Below are 19,722 nucleotides of genomic sequence, written 5' to 3'. Positions count from 1 at the left end.
ATATTCTCTCTACTTCCACCGTCATCAGTTATTTTGCTCCCCAAATAGCAAAACTCATCTACTACTTTAAGTGTCTCATTTCCTAATCTAATTCCCTCAGCATCACCCGATTTAATTCGACTACATTCCATTATTCTCGTTTTGCTTTTGTTGATGTTCATCTTATATCCTCCTTTCAAGACACTGACCATTCCGTTCAACTGCTCTTCCAGGTCCTTTGCTGTCGCTGACAGAATTACAATTCAGCAATAGCGAGTTTTAAATCGAAAAGTCGTTCCAGGCACGCTTATTTACTTAACCAACGTACTCTTCACTAATATATGAAGTCTCCATACTCTTTGTTCAGTTCCGTTGGAAAAAGTTGCTCCCCAAATAGCAAAACTCATCTACTACTTTAAGTGTCTCATTTCCTAATCTAATTCCCTCAGCATCACCCGATTTAATTCGACTACATTCCATTATTCTCGTTTTGCTTTTGTTGATGTTCATCTTATATCCTCCTTTCAAGACACTGACCATTCCGTTCAACTGCTCTTCCAGGTCCTTTGCTGTCACTGACAGAATTACAATTCAGCAATAGCGAGTTTTAAATCGAAAAGTCGTTCCAGGCACGCTTATTTACTTAACCAACGTACTCTTCACTAATATATGAAGTCTCCATACTCTTTGTTCAGTTCCGTTGGAAAAAGTTGCAACTGACAGTGCAATACTGCAACTTTAGGAATTGTACTGTTCATACCACCTATTTCTTATGGTGCTTCTGCAAATTTAATGCAAAGTGCACAATTTTTTGCTGTTTGCTTGTCAGCTAAATCTTTAAATTATTTCCACATAGTACTGAAATATCATTTCATAGGAAATTTGCAGCACTCATCTATTATGCGATTGCATAATAGTTACTTAGAAGTCTCATCCATCTAGTCTGTCATTTCCTTTCAGTTTTAAAGGCTTGTCACGATACAGCGCTAGACGTCCTCTCTTTGTGGAGAAAGCTGCTGCACCAATGAACGTACTTCATACCACGAACAAATAAAAGTAAACATTGCTGAACCATGATCTGCCAAACTGAAAAGATGTGTGCCGACCGAAAACGTCACACCACAATACTAAATGGAATATCGCCCTTTCCGGGTACTTCTGAGAAGGACCGAGCAAAGTCGAGACTGGCCGAGCCTCGACGTTCACGGAGCAAACACATTTGGCTCACGTGCTGTTTGGCACTCCATGGCCTGCCCTGCTCCACGGTTCAGCTCGGCCATGCGGGCAACATGTGTGCCCCCTCTGACACTAGTCTCGCGGGGACGCCACGATTTTACGGTGCAGAGTATGGTCCTCCTAAATCCGTTAAGTCCATATTCGCATGACGTTAACGGGGACCTGACCAGCACGAGCAGCAGTTTTATGCAACAGTAAATCACAATCTCGAATGGTCAGACTGTTGCCACTTTCGAAATCGGAAGCATGCTGGTAGATTTTTCTCTTTCTTGTATAGGACATAATATGACCTTCTCACAAGCAAACAACATTCCAGTAAGTTTTCTGAATGATAAATCCGCTGTATAATCTCTCCTTACAGACAGAATCTCAACACCTCCCTACCTTGTGCGGTTTCGCTGAAGTGGTGATATCCAAGCATGTGGTACATTCATTCCTATCTGATATTTGTTGCATGCCATCTTCCTCGTGTTATAATTTTAATGGCAGTCAGTAAATATTCTGAGCACTTGCTGCAGATCTGTATTTCCATAGAAAATACGATCCTCATAATTTGTACCGCCCAAGTTATTTCATGCCGCGTCTGTTGTGTTCGGCCAGCTACAGCGTAGAGGGCAGCCGTGACGATCTGGACAAGATGCTGGACCAGCACCCACTGTCGCCCGTCCAGAACCACAACAGTAGCAACCACTCCAACCATTCCAACCACGCGGGCGACGACCACGAGGAGGTGGAGGCACGAGCGGTGGCCGGGGGCGACGAAGAGGAGGAGGAAGAGGAGGAGGAGGAGTACGAGGAGGAGGACGAGGAGGCGGAGGACGACCGCCCCCCCGCCGCCGGCCACCACGACGCCTCCGCCTCCGGGGAAGATGAGGAAGTGGACCAACAGCACAGCAGCGCTTCCAGTCTCGGCTCCCCCGGCGATGCTAGGTGAGTATTCGTACTTTCAGCTCCACCTTCTATTTCGTGTTTATATCGCAACATGTCTTTCATCGTTCTTCGTTCTCTTCGTAACGGCTTCTGTTACGTACGCTCGCAGAACAAAATGTTAGTCAACCGCTTAAAAAAGCACAGGTCGCGTTTCAATGTACAGAAGGTGTAGGACTGGTACCAAGCGTCACGTGACCCTCCACCTTTGACCAAGGCAAGGCAGCACAGTGGTATTGACACTACATGTATGAGGCGTATTTGGAAAGTAACGTCCGATTAGACACGAAATGGTTTGTGAAAATCCGATTGAACTTGACAGAGATGTGTTGGGCAGCGCCTTTAGTGTACCTGTCCATCGCTTCACGTCGCTGTTTTCAGTTCAGAGCGCAAAGTAACCAGGTAGAGGTGCCTAAAACAACAGTGCCTCCCGCCTGGTGAGAGATTTCGCCTCAAGCTATGCAGCCTGCTTAACATATATGTCATGTGTTTCTTTCAATGAAGACGATCCTGCAGCGTTTTCGGTGGGAAGGGTCTGATCACCCCAGATACAATCATTAATTTGGTCCCTTCGCTGTTCATCTTTGCTCTCATGAACCGCTGGCAAAAAAAACAATATTTTGGCACAAACAACGAAAGGCATAAAAGCGTAGAGAACTCGTGGAAAGCACAGGCGGCTGTTTTCTGTGACGAATTGATGGAACGTTTGTACAACGCCACAACATATGTCTGGGTCGGAGCGGCGACTATTTGAGGGGTAGCTGGAAGGTGTGGCTAACTGTTGCGTACAACAATTTTTGATTTGCATTGTAGTTACACTACTTGACATTAAAATTGCTACACCACGAACATGACGTGCAACAGACACGAAATTTAACCGATAGGAAGCAGATGCTGTGATATGCAAATGATTAGCTTTTCAGAGCATTCACACAAGGTTGGCACCGGTGGCGACACCTACAACGTGCTGACATGAGGAAAGTTTCCAACCGATTTCTCATACACAAACACCAGTTGACCGGCGTTGCCTGGTGAAACGTTGTTGTGATGCCTCGTGTAAGGAGGAAAAATGCGTACCATCACGTCTCCGACACTGATGCAGGTCGGATTGTAGCCTACCGCGATTGCGGTTTATCGTATCGCGACATTGCTGCTCGCGTTGGTCGAGATCCAACGACTGTTACCAGAATATGGAATCGGTGGGTTCGGGAGGGTAATACGCAACGCCGTGCTGTATCGAAACGGCCTCGTATCACTAGCAGTCGAGATGACAGGCGTCTTATCCGTATGGCTGAAACGGATCGTGCAGCCATGTCTCGATCCCAGAGTGAACGGATGGGGACGTTTGCAAGACAACAACCATCTGCACGAACAGTTCGACGACGTTTGCAGCAGCATGGACTATCAGCTCGGAGACCGTGGCTGCGGTTACCCTCGACGCTGCATCACAGACAAGAGCGCCTGCGATGGGGTACTCAACGACGAACCTGGGTGCACGAATGGCAAAACATTTTCTCAGATGAATCCAGGTTCTGTTTACAGCATCATGATGGTCGCACCTGTGTTATGCGGCGTCACGGTGAACGCACATTGGAAGCGTGTATTCGTCATCGCCATACTGGCGTATCACCCGTCGTGATTGTATAGGGTGCCACTGGTTACACGTCTCGGTCACCTCTTGTTCGCATTGACCGCACTTTGAGCAGTGGACGTTACATTTCAGATGTGTTACGGCCCGTGACTCCACCCTTCATTCGATCCCTGCGAAACCCTACATTTCAGCAGGATAATGCACGACCACATGTTGCAGGTCCTATACGGGCCTTTCTGGATACAGAAAATGTTCGACTGCTGCCCTGGCCGGCACATTCTCCAGATCTCTCACCAATTGAAAACGTCTGGTCAATGGTGGCCGAGCAACTGGCTCGTCACAATAATCCAGTCACTACTCTTGACGAACTGTGGTATCGTGCTGAAGGTGCATGGGCAGCTGTACCTGTACACACTCTTCAAACTCTGTTTTAATCAATGTCCAGGCGTATCGAGGCCGTCATTACGGCCAGAGGTGGTTGATCTGGGTGCCAATTTCTCAGGATCTATGGACCCAAATTGCGTGAAGGTGTAATCACATTTCAGTTCTAGTAAAATATATTTGTCCAATGAATACCCGTTTATCATCTGCATTTCTTCTTGGTGTAGCTATTTTAATGGCCAGTAGTGCATCATTTCGCGACCTATCGGACCTTACTTTCGTAACAGTCTTCGTATAAAGTATACGGACTGTAGACCTCAACCTCTTCCGCCTTTATGGCGGCTTGAACTCTGCTGGGGACGCTTGTTGTGAGACGTCTGAATCTCTGTGGTGGAATGGCGGCCCATTCTTCCTCAAGAGCCGAAATCAAAGAAGGTAGTGGTGGTGGTGGTGGTTAGTGTTTAACGTCCCGTCGACAACGAGGTCATTAGAGACGGAGTGCAAGCTCGGGTTAGGGAAGGATTGGGAAGGAAATCGGCCGTGCCCTTTCAAAGGAACCATCTCGGCATTCGCCTGAAACGATTTAGGGAAATCACGGAAAACCTAAATCAGGATGGCCGGAGACGGGATTGAACCGTCGTCCTCCCGAATGCGAGTCCAGTGTGCTAACCACTGCACCACCTCGCTCGGTAAAGAAGGTAGTGACCTAGGATGCTGGGATCTGGTGTGAAGTCGACGTTCTAATTACATCTACAGCATGATTATTATTAAACTTGCTACCTGAGGCAGTGTAGACGGGAAACTATTTACCGTATGGGTACCCAACTTTATCGGAATGATGTGCAGATCTGGAGCTACGGGAGTTTTGTTGTTAGTGGTGTTAGTGACATGATTTGCTGTTAGGCGCCAGTACTATGCGTGGCAACATGGACTTACTCGTAAATCTGTTTTATCAAAACAACAACAATAGTCCTGATGCATTATTCGTGAGGTGACACGGATACTCCGTAACGCATGATTGGCCCATCGTTCCAGACTATGTGGCCACCAAGATCATGAGATCTGAACCTCTATTTATCGAAGGGATACTAACAGACGTTGGATGTTGAGGACGAGCATACCGATTGCGGTAGCCATCAACCAAGCAGCAATGTTTCGGGCAGCGTAGAGCAGTCTCCTGTGTGGTTCCAGGCTATCGTGGAGACAGATGGTCGTCGCAATGAACAACGTTTGTAACCTAGAATGTAAACATGGTACGCAAATTACAAATATTACCCTCTCATGCGGAAATTAATGTGTGTTTATTTCTACCGTTTATTCGTTTTCTCTCTTTCTCATGACCTTACAAGTATTTTCACAAAGTTTCAGTGTCCTACTAGCCGTCGTTTTGGGGGCCCTCTCATGTAACGAAAGTTTCATTATAATCACCCTGTACATCTACATCAATACCATGCAAGACACCTCATGGTGGGCGGAGGAGGGTACTTCTCGTACCGCTATCTGATTCCCCCTTCCCTATCCCATTCGCGAATGGCGCGTGGGAAGTGTAATTGTCGGTAAACTTCTGTATTAGCTCTACTTTCTTGAACTTTCTCATTGCAGCCATTTCGTGGGAGCTAATTGGGAGGAAGTAATATGTTGCGAGACTTTTGCCGGGAAGTTCACTCCCTAAATTTCAATACTGCACCTCTCCGTCATGGACAGCGCCACTCTTGTAGAGTCTGCCAGTGGAGTTGTTGAACACCTCTGTGACGTTTCGCGTCGACTAAACGATCACGCGACGGAACGAGCTGCTCTTCTTTCGGCCTTCTCTGCCTCTTCTATCAGTCCTACCTGGTAAGCGGCTCAGACCGGTGAACACAACAACCGGTCGAAAAAGCGCCTTGTAAGCCACTTCTGTAGTAGATGAATTACAAAATAAATGGCTCTGAGCACTATGGGACTTAACTTCTGAGGGCACGAGTCCCCTAGAGCTTACAACTACTTAAACCTAACTAACTTAAGGACATCACACATATCCATGCCCGAGGCAGGATTCGAACCTGCGACCGTAGCGGTCGCGCGGTTCGAGACTGTAGCGCGTAGAACCGCTCGGCCACTCCGGCCGGCAGATGAATTACATTTCCCTAAGATTCTTCCTATGAATCTCAGTCTGGCACCCGCTTTTCGTACCGATACGTGGTACTTACTGGAATTAAGGAAACCGTGGGAGAGAGGACCCTCTTATATAACTTTCTTTTCACACAACCTCGTTATTTAACAATATATAAACGGTATTTTACAGATAATTGAAGCACTTAATCATAAAACTTTCTTTAACAAAATGAACAATTTGCAGAATTCTTTTGACCTTAAATCCTAAGTTGAATAAGCTTTTAACCTTTGCAAAAGAAATCTGAAATGCTGTATTGTAAAACAGCAGACAATATAACAGTGAGAGGGCCGGACCTGCAGCCCGCCCATTATCGGGTGAAACAGCGGTGTCTACTACCGCGCTGGAAACAGTCTGTTTTATTAAATGCCCTTCTGCAACACCTGAAAACTATATCATCACCACTGACGACAAGACTGATTCAGTTACTCAAAACAGGTAATGTAACTTTTAATTTGAAAGCTGTATGTCGAAAGGTTCGGGTTAAGATGAGCACTTGTGCTTAAAGGTTAAACAGATTAGCAATCAATATAACAATGCTAAGGCTTACTTCAAAGCAACGAACCTCTTAATTTCAATCGGCAGCCAAGATGCGACTGGATTCCAACCGACCCTTCTGACAATTTTATTTTGACTAAAGACCTGGCGACAGTTGGCTGTTAATATTTTCAAAGTTAAACGGGTTGTCAGTTATTAAGAACGCTCTGAAGGAACGTCTCAAAACATTTCTAGTGAACACTTATTACAAGAGAACTCACTCGGCGGAACCACAAGATCCAAGGAAAATACACCAATAATGACCGGTCTTTCAAACACAGAAGCGAACAGCTTAGTACAACAGGTTGTTCGGATTATAACTAATGACTGCGAAATGCAATCACAATCAAAGAATTACACTGGTTAATAGCTAAAATCTAACCACAAGGTCCCTCTTTTGTTTAACGGCAACCTGTGCCTTGGTTCTGTAGAATTTTTCCGGCTGTATTTACAACCAAGACCTGAATAATTAGAACGGAGTCTGTCCAAGGTGTCTACAGTGATTGGTGTACCACTCGCAGTCATGTTTCGAGACGTAAGAAGTGTCGTAAAACAATCCTAACCGACGGGTACCGGAGAGAACTTTCACGGCTTATCAATAACAATCGGTTTAAAACGGGCAAGAATTGTTGCTGTCTGAACGCAGGTACGACTCAAACAGTCTTCGATCAATGATTGCGGAAGGAACTTTATGCGGTGGACATATGGAGTCGGGGTACCTAGAAAACGCCATTGCTCGCAGCACTCCATAAAGCTCCGCGTCTTCAGTCTACATGTACACTGACCAGTCAGAATATTAAGACCACCGACCTACTATCGATATAAACCCGTGCAGGCGCTACCAGTGTCATCTGGCGAGGAGTAACATCCGGTCAGACACACACACGGTACATGTAGTATCAGTAAGTGTTCTGTCCGTGTGTAGAGTGGGGAAGGCGCGCGAAATGTCCGAGTTTGACCGAGGGCAGATTGTGATGGCCCGGAGACTCGGCACTAGCATTTCGGAGCACTGCATGTCCTGTCGGGTGTTCCAGGAGTTCTGCGGTTAGTGTCTTCAACACGTGGCGAAACCAAGGTGAAACCACTTCCTGACGGCGTGGGGTTGGGCGGCTACCCTTCATTACCCGATATCGGACGTCGTAGGCTGTGCCGGTTGGTAAAACAGGACAGGCGGCGAACTGTGGCAGAAATAATATCAGACTGTAATGCTGGACAGAGTATAAGTGTGTCTAATCATACAATACACCGAACACTCTCAACGATGGGCCTCCGGAACAGACAAGCCACGCGTGTGTCAATGTTAACATCACGACTACGACTGAAATGGGCACGTGACCATCGACACTGTACGGTGGCGCAGTGGCAGGGCGATGCCTGGTCTCATGAATCCCGATACTTTTTCATCATGCCGATGGAAGGGCGCGAATCCGTCGTTTTCCAGGGGAACAACTGCTTGACATATGTAATGCGGCACGGAGACAAGATGGCGGCGTCTCCATTATGCTCCGGGGAACATTCACGTTGACGTCCATTGGTCGAGTGCAGCTCGTGTAAGCCACCATGACGGCCAAGGAGTATCGTTCTCTGGCATCCCGACGGCAGTAGCATTTTGCAGCAAGATAATGCGCCACGTCACAAGGCAAGGAGTGTGATGGAGTGTTTCGAGGAACACAGTGGTGAGTTCCAATTTATGTGCTGGGCTCCCAGCTCGCCAGATCTGAACCCTATCGAACACATCTGGGATGTGATTGAACGTGGCTTCAGAGCCCATCCACTCCTCCCCGGAATAAGAGAATTAGGTGATTTGTGTGCGCAGATGGTATGTCAGCTCCCTCCAGGAACCTACCAAGGCCTCATTACTTCGAAGCCAAGACTCGTCGCTGCTGTTATCCGTGTCGATGGAGGGCATGCAGGCTGTTAGGTGATTGGTCATAATGTTCTGGCTGATCAGTGTACATGTCTGCATTTATATCTACATGACTGCTTTGCAGTTCGTAATTAAGTACCTGGCAGAGGATTCATGGAACACCCTCACCTTCTTTCTCCACTGTCCACTGTCGAACAGAGCGCAAGAAAATGAACGCTTAAACCTCTCCGTGCCAGCGCAAGCTCTGAATTGTCTTATTTTATTATGATGATCATTTCTTCCTATGTAGGTGGGCGCCAAGAAAATATTTTCACACTCTGAGGTGAAGTTGGTGACTGAAATTTCAGGAGAAGATCCAGCCGCAACGAAAAACACCTTTGTTTTGATGATTATCACCCCTGTTAGCGTATTATATCTGTGCCATTCTCTCCACTATTTCACGATAACACAAAACAACCTTCCCTTCTTTGAACTTCCTCGATGTTCTCTGTCAGAGCTAATGAAATAGTGGCGTAGTGTGGCTAACAAAGGAACATTCACTGGTGTAACTAAACGATCTTGATGAAAGTTTGCGGGTGTGTAGGGAGATAAAATAATGCAATATGAATTTTTTTGTTTGTGCCTAGCTTAACTTTTAAGGATAAAGTACACCCCGTAAGGTAATTTGCCATATTATATTTACAGGGAATAATTTCGAAACCATGAAACACAAGAAAAATGTGTATCATATAAAAGTTGAAATGCAGTGAACGCTCTTGTAAACCGTTAGTTAATTTCTGTAATGATTTGAAATTTTGCAAAATACGCCACCACCAATAATTAATTTTGCAAATGATAACTTTTCTTCCAGCATGAATTAAAGAAGCTTTCACGCCACATCCATCTAGGTGTAGTTAGCTGATTTCAGAAATACCATTTTTCGAAAATAAATTGTACACAAGTTGCTGCAGGAATATTTTTAACATAGATAATTAAAATATCTAAACGTTCATTACTTTTCTAACAGTTTTATTTATATTTATTTTGTATTTTAAATTGTTATTTTACGTTGTAAATTCGTTCTTTTTAGTTTATCGTTTCCCATACGTGTATTTTGTTACCTGAAAATAATAAGTAACTGATTATTATGATACAAAATCATTACAATAATGACAATCGCTAAAGAAATTATTAAAATATAACGCTTTAAAACAAAACGTTTACACCATGCACACAAAATTAACGAAATTTCTTCACATAATACACAGAATATAAAACAAAATTCAGCAGGAGTCTCAAATTGTGTTGGGCGATCCTCTAAATACTCTGTTTTGTACCAGACATATTTCAGTACTTCGGAAAAACCCGACGAAGAGAACTAATTATGTACTGGTGACTGCAGCTTGATTGTATTGTTTCTCAAGAGGAGGTTCTGCTTCCTGCTTTCTGCCACCAATCACCATCTATGGCAATCTCCAGCAGGTTGCCATGGATTCCATTCCTCCACCTTCTATTTGGTCTGCCTAGCGATCTTCTTCCGCTGGGAGTAAAATCCATGGATTTCAAAGGCCATCGATGCTTATCCATCCGAGCGACTTGACCTGCTCATACATCAACGGTTATGAAAATATTCTGTATGGTTGTGAGCGAAGCAAAATCTAAAGCAACCAAGGAAATAAGCTACTTCCTTTACATAGCTGTTCGATGAGCACTAGAATACACAAGTTAACATACGCCCTCTACACTCTGCAAACAACGTAATGCTAAACAAATAAAAAATTGCCGTTTATCTTGGATGTTTGCTGAATAATGCTTTCAGAACAAACGTACTTTCTGATTATCAGTTGAATTCTAATGAACATTACGCAACAAACAAATTCGTAATCCTTTTTAACTAGACTAAATCGTTAAATAGTACTGAAGGATAACAGAAATTTCTGTAAGTCTTTGTTAAGAAAATGAGATAAGTTTCTCTTCGTTATCATGACGCTGTCGTAAATATTATCATTTGGGCCAGGGACCTATTACAAATGTGACTTGAATGAGTTTAGTTAATAATAGTCTATACGCAGCAGTAAATTCAACCATATTGATAAAAGGACACACGAAAATACGGACCCATGTGATTTACAACGTTAAAGAAAATAGTACAGCGCCTGGATGTGGCAATGCGAAGCATTATTCTGCCATCGTCGCATATTATGTAGTCTCAGCCTCTGCATTTATAAGGCAGACACAGCGCTCTTCTTCTAATACTATGGGAGGGGTGGGGGGGGGGGGGGGGGGGAAGGGGGGCAGCAGTTTAAAAATTTCTCGCCATTGCTGTCGGATCCAACAAACATCCGAAGTAATATTTTCGACAAGCTACATAGATTTTATTTAGCCTCGTATATGACATCCGAGATGTGCTGATTATGACGGTGACTATTTCACAGATTACACGTGATGTGCAGAAATGTTCATATTTGCTACATCTTAGAAATAAACACAACATATGCCGCTGAACGTAAATATACAAATATTCGTATGTCATTGTCTCGGATAATTCAAGAGACTGACGAGATAAACACTGAGATTCGTGAAAAGATGCCACATCACGCAGGACATTTTTAATACATTTACTCTTTACTACTAACACACTCCCACAGTAGAGTCAACTTAAGAAGATCCCTGACACCTGGCAGTGCTTCTGACAACTTTCAACTGCGAAGCGCAAACGGCTGTAGGCGAAAACAATAACCGTCTATGGAGCTACGAACTGGCGTTGCCACAGGGACGTTTACAAAACTGCGTTGTACAACGTGAAGCAGCTGCGCCCACCGTACAGAAACAGTTAGGTAGTTTCGGAGGCGTTTTCACGAATACATCGAAATGAAATTTCTTCGACATTACACTACAAACACAGTTCATTTTTTATTGTCGTTTCTTATAGATAAATGGTAAAATGAATACCTGGGCAATGCCGTGTTTTGTGAGCTAGTTATCTATAAACGTTTGAAAATTATGAATGACATAAGTGTTGGTAGTACATGCTAACCACCAGGCACTCGCTCTTCGAATCATTCACCAGGAGTTCGATCTTGCTGTCTGCCACCTCCACGCTGTTGCTCATCTCCATCTGCAGCTGCAGGACTATTCTGTAAACGATAGTTAACTGCTTGGCAGAGGACTCACCGAACCTACCTTCGCACTGTTTCTCTACCGATCCTCTGTCCAATAGCTCTCCGGAAAAACGAATTCTTAAATATTTCCGTGCGAGCTCCAGTTTCTCTCATTTTATCACAATGATTATTGCTCCTTATGCAGGTGGGCATCATCGAAATATTTTCACATTCAGAGGAGAAATTTGGTGTTGAAAATTCTTCCTTAGATCTGGATAACCGAACGACGTCGTCGACATATGCAATATGTTTAATTTTCTCACCTTCGATCTCGATCCCCTTAAAATTTTATGGAAAGGTTCCCGCATTATCTTTTCGAAAGCCAGGCTGAATAATATCCATCTCGTCTCAGCTCTGTAATTACACTATGTGGTCAAAAGTATCCGGACACCACCAAAAACATACATTTTTCGTATTAGGTGCATTGTACTGCCACCTACTGCCAGGTACTCCACATCACCGACCTCAGTAGTCATTAGACACCGTAAGAGAGCAGACTGGGGCGCTCCGCGGAACTCACGGACTTCGAACGTGGTCAGATGATTGGGTGTCGCTTGTGTCATTCGCCCGTACGCCAGATTCCCACACTCGTAAATATCCATAGGCCCACTGTTTCCAATGTGATAGTGAAGTTAAAACGTGAAGGGATACGTACAGCACAAAAGAGTACAGGCCGACCTCGTCTGTTGACTGACAGGGACCGCCGACAATTGAAGAGGGTCGTAATGTGTAAAAGGCAGACATCTATCCAGATCGTCAGATTCCAAACTGCATCAGAATCCACAAAATACTATGACAGTTAGACGGGAGGTGAGAAAATTGGGATTTCATCGAGACGGGAGGTGAAAAAACTTGGATTTCATCGTCGAGCGGCTGCTCATAAGCCACACATCACGCCAGTAAATGCCAAACGACGCCTCGCTTGGTGTAAGGAGCGTAAACATTGGACGATTGAACAGTGGAAAAACGTTGTGTGGAGTGACGAATCAGCCGGCCGCGGTGGCCGAGCGGTTCTAGGCACTTCAGTCCGGAACCGCGCGACTGCTACGGTCGCAGCTTCGAATCCTGCCTCGGACATGGGTGTGTGTGATGTCCTTAGGTTAGTTAGGTTTAAGTAGTGTGGCGATCTGATGGCAGGGTGTGGGTATGGCGAATGCCCGGTGAACGTCATCTGCCAGCGGGTGTAGTGCCAAAAGTAAAAATTAGGAGGCTGTGGTGTTATGGTGTTGTCGCGCTTTTCATGCAGTGGGCTTGTACCCCTTGTTGTTTTGCGTGGCACTATCACAGCACAGGCCTACACTGAAGTTTTAAGCACCTTCTTGCTTCCCACTGTCGAAGAACAATTCGGGGATGGAGATTGCATCTTTCAACACGCTGGAGCACCTGTTCATAATGCACGGCCTGTGGCGGAGTGGTTACACGACAGTGACATCCCTGTAAAGGGCTGGTCTGCACAGAGTCCTGATCTGAATCCTACAGATCACCTTTGGGATGTTGTGGAACGCCGACTTCGTGCCATGCCTCACCGACCGACGTCGATACCTCTCCTCAGTGCAGTACTCCGTGAAGAATGGGCTGCCTTCCCCACGAAACCTTTCAGCTCCTGATAGAACGTATGCCTGCGAGATTGGAAGCTGTCATCAAGGTCAAGGGTAGGCCAACACCATACTGAAGTCCAGCATTCTCGATGGAGGGCGCCACGAACTTGTAAGTCATTTTCAGCCAGGTGTCCGGATACTTTTGACCACATAGTGTATGTTAAAGCTATACGTAACTTGACTCCCGAGTTTCATTTTCCTTTTGAATCAGTGAGACAAACTCTAATTAGGCAGACAAGTTTCCCGAATATTCCGGTCTCGCTTTGGCAAATTATCAGTCTCTCCCATTGAGTACACTCACAAGCCTTGTTAAAATCTGCCAAGAGCACATGAATGTCTTCACCATACTATCATGTCTTCTAGGTGAGCTGTCGCAGTACATAGACGTTGTGTACAGTCCAATGCATTTCCTTAAATCTCCTCATATCCACCAATCACTTCTCCTGCAAACGGCTGTATTCTGTCCAGTATATTGTTGGACAGGGTCTTGTTGCAGATATGAAATGTATTCGCAATTGCGAATATGGACAAGCAAGAGCTTCATAATGGAATTTCAGCAATGAATATTTGTGTAGGACCGGGCTCGAACCTAGATTTCCCACTTATCGCGAACGGTAGCCTTACAATAAGGCTACCCAGGCACGACCCACGGCCAGACCCAAACTTCCAAATGTCGTCAACCATGTGTCTACAACTTGTGCTCCTACACCCGTTATGTACATTCCCATAAGTCGAGACATTTTTCTTGTAAGTCATTGCTCGGTGTCAGCGGATAAATACTATACTGCAGTGCGTGTGTTATTCCGAATTACGATGCAGTGTTCCTTTGGACATGCATGCCAACATTGGGCAAGCGACTATCAAGTAAAATGTCTCACCTGTACGGGAATATGCATAATGGATGAGATAATAGACACGTGGTTGACGACATATGGAAGGTCGGGTCTGGCTCGGATGGCCTAATAGTAAGACTATAGCTCGCGATAAGCGGCAGTTTCGAGTTCGAAGCCCGGGCTAGCACAATCTTTCATTGTCGTCATTCCATTATACAGCTGATGGTTGTCCGTATTCGCAATTTCGAAAACATTTCATAACGGCTGTAGTCGCTGTAGTGCCTGTTCCTTTGGACATGCATGCATGTTCAGAAGAACATTGCGTCGTAATTTGGAATAACAGAGGCCCTGCAATATCGTACTTACTGTAGATGTTCAGAAGAGCTGCAGTTCATTTAGTCACCTTTCTTGTGTATAGGGCAGACGATTGCTGCTAGAACACTAGCAGTAGTGGGCACCAAAAAGATCCTGAGGAAGATCCCAGCAGAGGGGTCGAAACGTCGACCATTTTAGAAGAAACATGACGCGGCCTAATAACCCAGAAGATTTTAACTTCAGTGACAACGGCCACGAAAGCCTGCAGACTTACATAATCTATATTCTCTTGATTAGTTGGGGGATTCTCTAGTAGTCTTCCTCCCTCCAGCTCGCTTAAATGACTGCTGGGATTCTACCGTCTCTGGACTTTGATTCTTCTTCAGCCTCATTATCTGATTCTTCATTTCCTCTGGTGCAGGCAGTGGCTAATATAAATCTGCAGTGTCAGAAGACTGGAAACCGAACAGGCGATTAGGTTTATCACAGTTCAGGAGCTACCTGCAGCCTTATTTGCAACTCTCAGCGATGTAGAATTTATTGGTGAGTGTGGTACCTATGATATCACCTATCGGTACCACCCCATGGCGTCATAGCAACGGAACTTCAAGTTTCCGTGAGACGCCAATAGCTGTCGTGCGGGATCCGGCGGATGCAATGGAGTACGCCTGCCGAGCCACACCTCTCTAGCGGCTCGGCGGCCCCTGACGCCGCGATATAGGAGGGCCGGCGGAAGCGGCTCAGCCCTCTCCCGCTCGGAGCCTCTTACCTACGGGACTCCATGCAGACACCGCCTGGTCGCGGCTCTGGCGCCACCGTTCGTGTTTTAGTACAGATAGACGTTTCCTCGTGCGCATTGAGACAGCTGGACCTCCTTTCTTCCGCATTATCTGTAATGAGTCTTAATGTGTTTGGAGAAATACAAGTTAAGTAAATCTTTTGTTTATTGTGTTAATTTTCTCGCTAGTCGTTTCTGCTCCTGTACAGTTTTCCTACTACCACAGTTGTCGTACCACTCATTATTGTCCTTGACGAACTTTTGTCGGCTCTGGTATCCTTCCTGAAAAAGTTAACTTTATAATACGTCTTTTGAGTTTTTTTACCCAACTAATCTTGTTGAACCACCTTCATCATTCCTTTTACTTACATGCTCTTTGCTTGGGAAGTTCTCCTTCGCACTGTGCTTTTCCTTGTCCAAAATCTGAGACTCGTAACTAGCTCTCCTTGGCTTCTTTTCTCTTCGTTAATGCCTGGCGGACTTCAAAGAATGTAAAATGTACAGAGGCGCTCGAGAGTTAATGCGGTTTTCGATGTGAGATGCTTTTAACAGTTCTCGTAACTAATCTCTGTCTCGAAGTCTGGCAGAAAATCCAAAGACGTTAAGGTCCATTAAGGCCATAACCAAAGACACAATCAATACCTTCACTGAGTGGTAGCAATAGTAATATTACCGACACCAGGACCACTTAATCGAGGCTCTTGAACGACGTTTTCCGTAACTCATTCATCAAATAAAATGCAGCAAATAGTCCGGAATTGGAATCTAGAACAGCTGCTAAATTGAGCAATTTAGAGGCAAATACCCTCGGTGTAGCGAAGTGTAGAAGCAAAATCTTTGAGTACAGAATTTGTTCCAATTACGTTCGTTTCGGAATATTATTATGAAATAGTTCCATGTTTAGGAGTCATACACAACGGCTCGCTAGATTAAAGCTCCATATCTAAAGACTGAAAAGCTGCACAGATTACACCAACCCACAGTAAGGAAAACAGAAGTTACCCGCTGTATTATTAACTCATATCGTCGATATAGATTTTTATTAGTACTTTGAAACATATACTGTGCTCAAAAATTATAAAATGCACTGCCTGACAAGAAAAGTGACACACAGAAATGATGTTTGGATATAGAAGTAACTATCAGCGGGTACGTAAAGGATTAGTGTTAAAATTCTCTGTGACAGGTAGAAGAACAACCACAGTACTTTAACGTTGATCGTGTTTAGTACTGTTGGCTTGGTCGCCTGTATACGAGGTGCGAATAGCGTCAGATGATGAGTTTTTACTGTGAAGTACTCTGAGATGTCGCTTATTCATGTGAAACAGCATTATCAGCACCTGACAGAGTTTAAAAGGGGCCTCATTATGGGTCTCCATTTGGCCGGCCGGTCGAATCGCGCAGTATCCAGATTTGTGGGGTATTTGGATGACCGATGCTAGACTGCGCGGGATCGTGATGGCGGGCGCTCTCGTCGTCCCGGTTACGGTCGGTCACACCTGCCAGCCGAAGTGGCCGTGCGGTTAAAGGCGCTGCAGTCTCGAACCGCAAGACCGCTACGGTCGCAGGTTCGAATCCTGCCTCGGGCATGGATGTTTGTGATGTCCTTAGGTTAGTTAGGTTTAACTAGTTCTAAGTACTAGGGGACTAATGACCACAGCAGTTGAGTCCCATAGTGCTCAGAGCCATTTTGATCACACCTGCCCCCACAAAGGAGAGTAGTCATACTGTGTACAAGCACACAACAACCCTTCAGGTATGCACCTGCAATCTGGGAACAAGTAATGGAGTCCCAGCAACATTCTGCTGTTCCACACCGCTGGTCGGAGACTGACAGCAACTGGACTAGGGAATTACCGAGCCCTTCCGTTGGCTACCGTTGACACCACAACACAATCGGCTGTGTTTGCAGTGTTGGCCTGCTGATGAATTGTATCACACTGTGTTCAGTGGGGAATTCTGCTTCTGCACTATTCTGAATGATCATCGTTTGCGAGTATGGTGGCGATCTTGAAAGAGATCTCATTTTTTCAATGTTTTGGAGAGGCACAGAGGTGTTACTCCCGTCGTCACGGTGTTGGGAGGCATCGGTAATGGCTTCAGATCGCGGCTGGTAGCGACTGAGAAAACTCTGACAACGCAGTGGCAAGCCACGGACGATCTGGGTCGTCACGTGTTACCACTCACACGACAGTACCGTGCTGCCATTTTTCAGTAGAACAATGTTGAAGGATGGTTGCTTACCGTTTTTGGACGTCTTGGTTATTAGGAAAGTGGAGGGGTCATTAGGGAATTTCGTCAACCGTAAGCCCACACGTACGGACCTCTATCTACAAGCACCGAGTTGCCATCAACCTTCACAACCTACTGGCGTCATTTGAACGTTCGAACACCTGTCACATGTTGCTTCTGATGGAGATAGCCTCGCAAAGGAGCTGGAACAACTGCGGTCGGTGTCTCCATATCAGATTCAAATGGCTCTAAGCGCTATGGGACAACATCTGTGGTTACATCAGTCCCCTAGACTTAGAACTACGTAAACCTAACTAACCTAAGGACATGACACACATCCAAGCCCGACACAGGATTCGAACCTGCGACCGTAGCAGCCACGTGGTTCCCGACTGAAGCGCCTAGAACCGCTCGACCGCAACGGGTGGCCAACATCAGATTAGTACAGCGCTGAGGAGGAAGATATGTGACCACACACAATATACAGCGTGACAATTATTGAATTATACGAAAAAAACGTAAATTAATTACAAACTACGGCATGCACACACTTTATTCAGCATGTAAACATCACTACAGATGTTCGATATGCCTGCTATCACTGGCGGTTTCGTGGCGCAAATGAGTAGCGAAATCCTGCATGACGCACTGAAGTGTCGGAACATCGATGCAGTCGATGACCTCCTGAATGGCTGTTTTCAGCTCAGCAGTGTCTTCAGTGTAGCCCAACAAAAAGGAATCGTGTGTGTTCAGATCCGGAGAATATGGCGGCCAATCGACACCTATGATAATGGCCTCTGGATACCCCAGAGCCAGACTGCGGTTCCCAAAGTGCTCCTCCAAGACATCACTTTCCATATTCGATGGGCTCGAGCTCCGTCCAGCATCAACCACATATTGTCGAAATCAAGGTCACTTCGGGTAACTGGTATGAAATCATCTTCCAAAATCTTCACGTACCGTTCGGTAGTCACCGTTCCATCTAGGAATATCGCACCGATTATTCTGTGACTGGTCGCGAAATGCAGATTCTCAGTCCTCCAAATGCGCCAATTTTGCTTATTGACGAACCCATCCAAATGAAAGTGGGCTTCGTCGCCAAACCAAATCACGCGCATGTGCATACTAATTCTCCCATCATGCCCCGCGGCCAACCGTGCAGTTTGAAAACCCTAACGGAAACCGTTCAGATTGGCTCTGAGCACTATGGGAATTAACTTCTGAGGTCATCAGTCCCCTAGAACTTAGAACTACTTAAACCTAACTAACCTAAGGGCATCACACACATCCATGCCCGAGGCAGGATTCGAACCTGCGACCGTAGCGGTCGCGCAGTTCCAGACTGTAGCGCCTAGAACCGCTCGACCACTCCGGCCGGCAAACCGTTCAGAAGTTACGACTACTTTATTTCATATAGTTCAATAATTGTTCCCTTTAAAGAGGATAAGGAGGTGTTAAAGTCCAAAGCGTTCCTTCTGCACATCGGCAACCTTTCGTCTAAAGGAGGCGGGTTCCTAAGGAAACATCAAGATAAAGCAATCTTCCGGACACTGTCGCTGATTAGCGCTCTTCTCGGTTCGGTAAAGGACGATCTGGGACTGTGGAAGGCCGGAATTTACAAAATTCCTTGGGAGTGTGGCAAAGCTTGAGTAGGTCAGATGATGCGCATAGTACATGAAAGGTGCATTGTACATGAGCGCCACACTCGCCTTTTGCAGCCCCATAAGTTGCCCATAGCTAAGCGCTGCATTGTCACAAGATATTCTATGGATTATTGTGCCATAAAAATCTTGACCCCCGGCGAGATTCTTTCGGGAATCGCTAATGAAAGAATATGCGGAAATAAGCCTAACACAAGATCTTATAAATCGTGACGGCGTCTTTCAGCTGGACGAGGCTTGGGACCCGGCCATATTTTTAATTTCATCTTAGTGAAAATATTTATTTCATAATGACACGTCTGGCGATATCTGACGTTTGTTTGTTTTTTGCGCCATGAGCAGGCGTTCCGACAGAGGGCGGACGTGTAGTTTCACCTTTACGCATGTGCCTGCGGGCCACAGATGGAACAGTATTTGCAGAGGGCGGAGACGTCAATAAAGGACCCTCGTGTGACGGCCGCCAGTGCGTATGCATCTCAGAGCCAATTTTTGCTA

General features: G+C 45.5%; 1 protein-coding gene and 1 non-coding gene across 2 annotated transcripts in view; one reads left to right on the top strand and one right to left on the bottom strand.

Moving 5' to 3' along the window:
• The window catches only part of LOC124593985, a 446,237-nt gene that overhangs the window by 215,858 nt on the left and 210,657 nt on the right, over window positions 1–19,722 (top strand). The window contains exons 16-17 of the mRNA XM_047132336.1: window positions 1,816–1,960; window positions 2,018–2,145. Of these exons, the coding sequence (XP_046988292.1) occupies window positions 1,816–1,960; window positions 2,018–2,145 (273 nt within the window). The remainder of the gene's footprint in view (window positions 1–1,815; window positions 1,961–2,017; window positions 2,146–19,722) is intronic.
• Window positions 4,729–4,801, bottom strand: Trnaa-cgc. Its single transcript has one exon. It is a non-coding gene; the product is annotated as a tRNA-Ala (tRNA).

This window comes from Schistocerca americana, chromosome 2 (assembly GCF_021461395.2).
Source record: "Schistocerca americana isolate TAMUIC-IGC-003095 chromosome 2, iqSchAmer2.1, whole genome shotgun sequence".
Taxonomy (NCBI): Eukaryota; Metazoa; Arthropoda; class Insecta; order Orthoptera; family Acrididae; genus Schistocerca; species Schistocerca americana.
The sequence above is the reverse complement of the archived record's forward strand: the minus strand, read 5'-3'. Positions and strand labels throughout refer to the sequence as shown.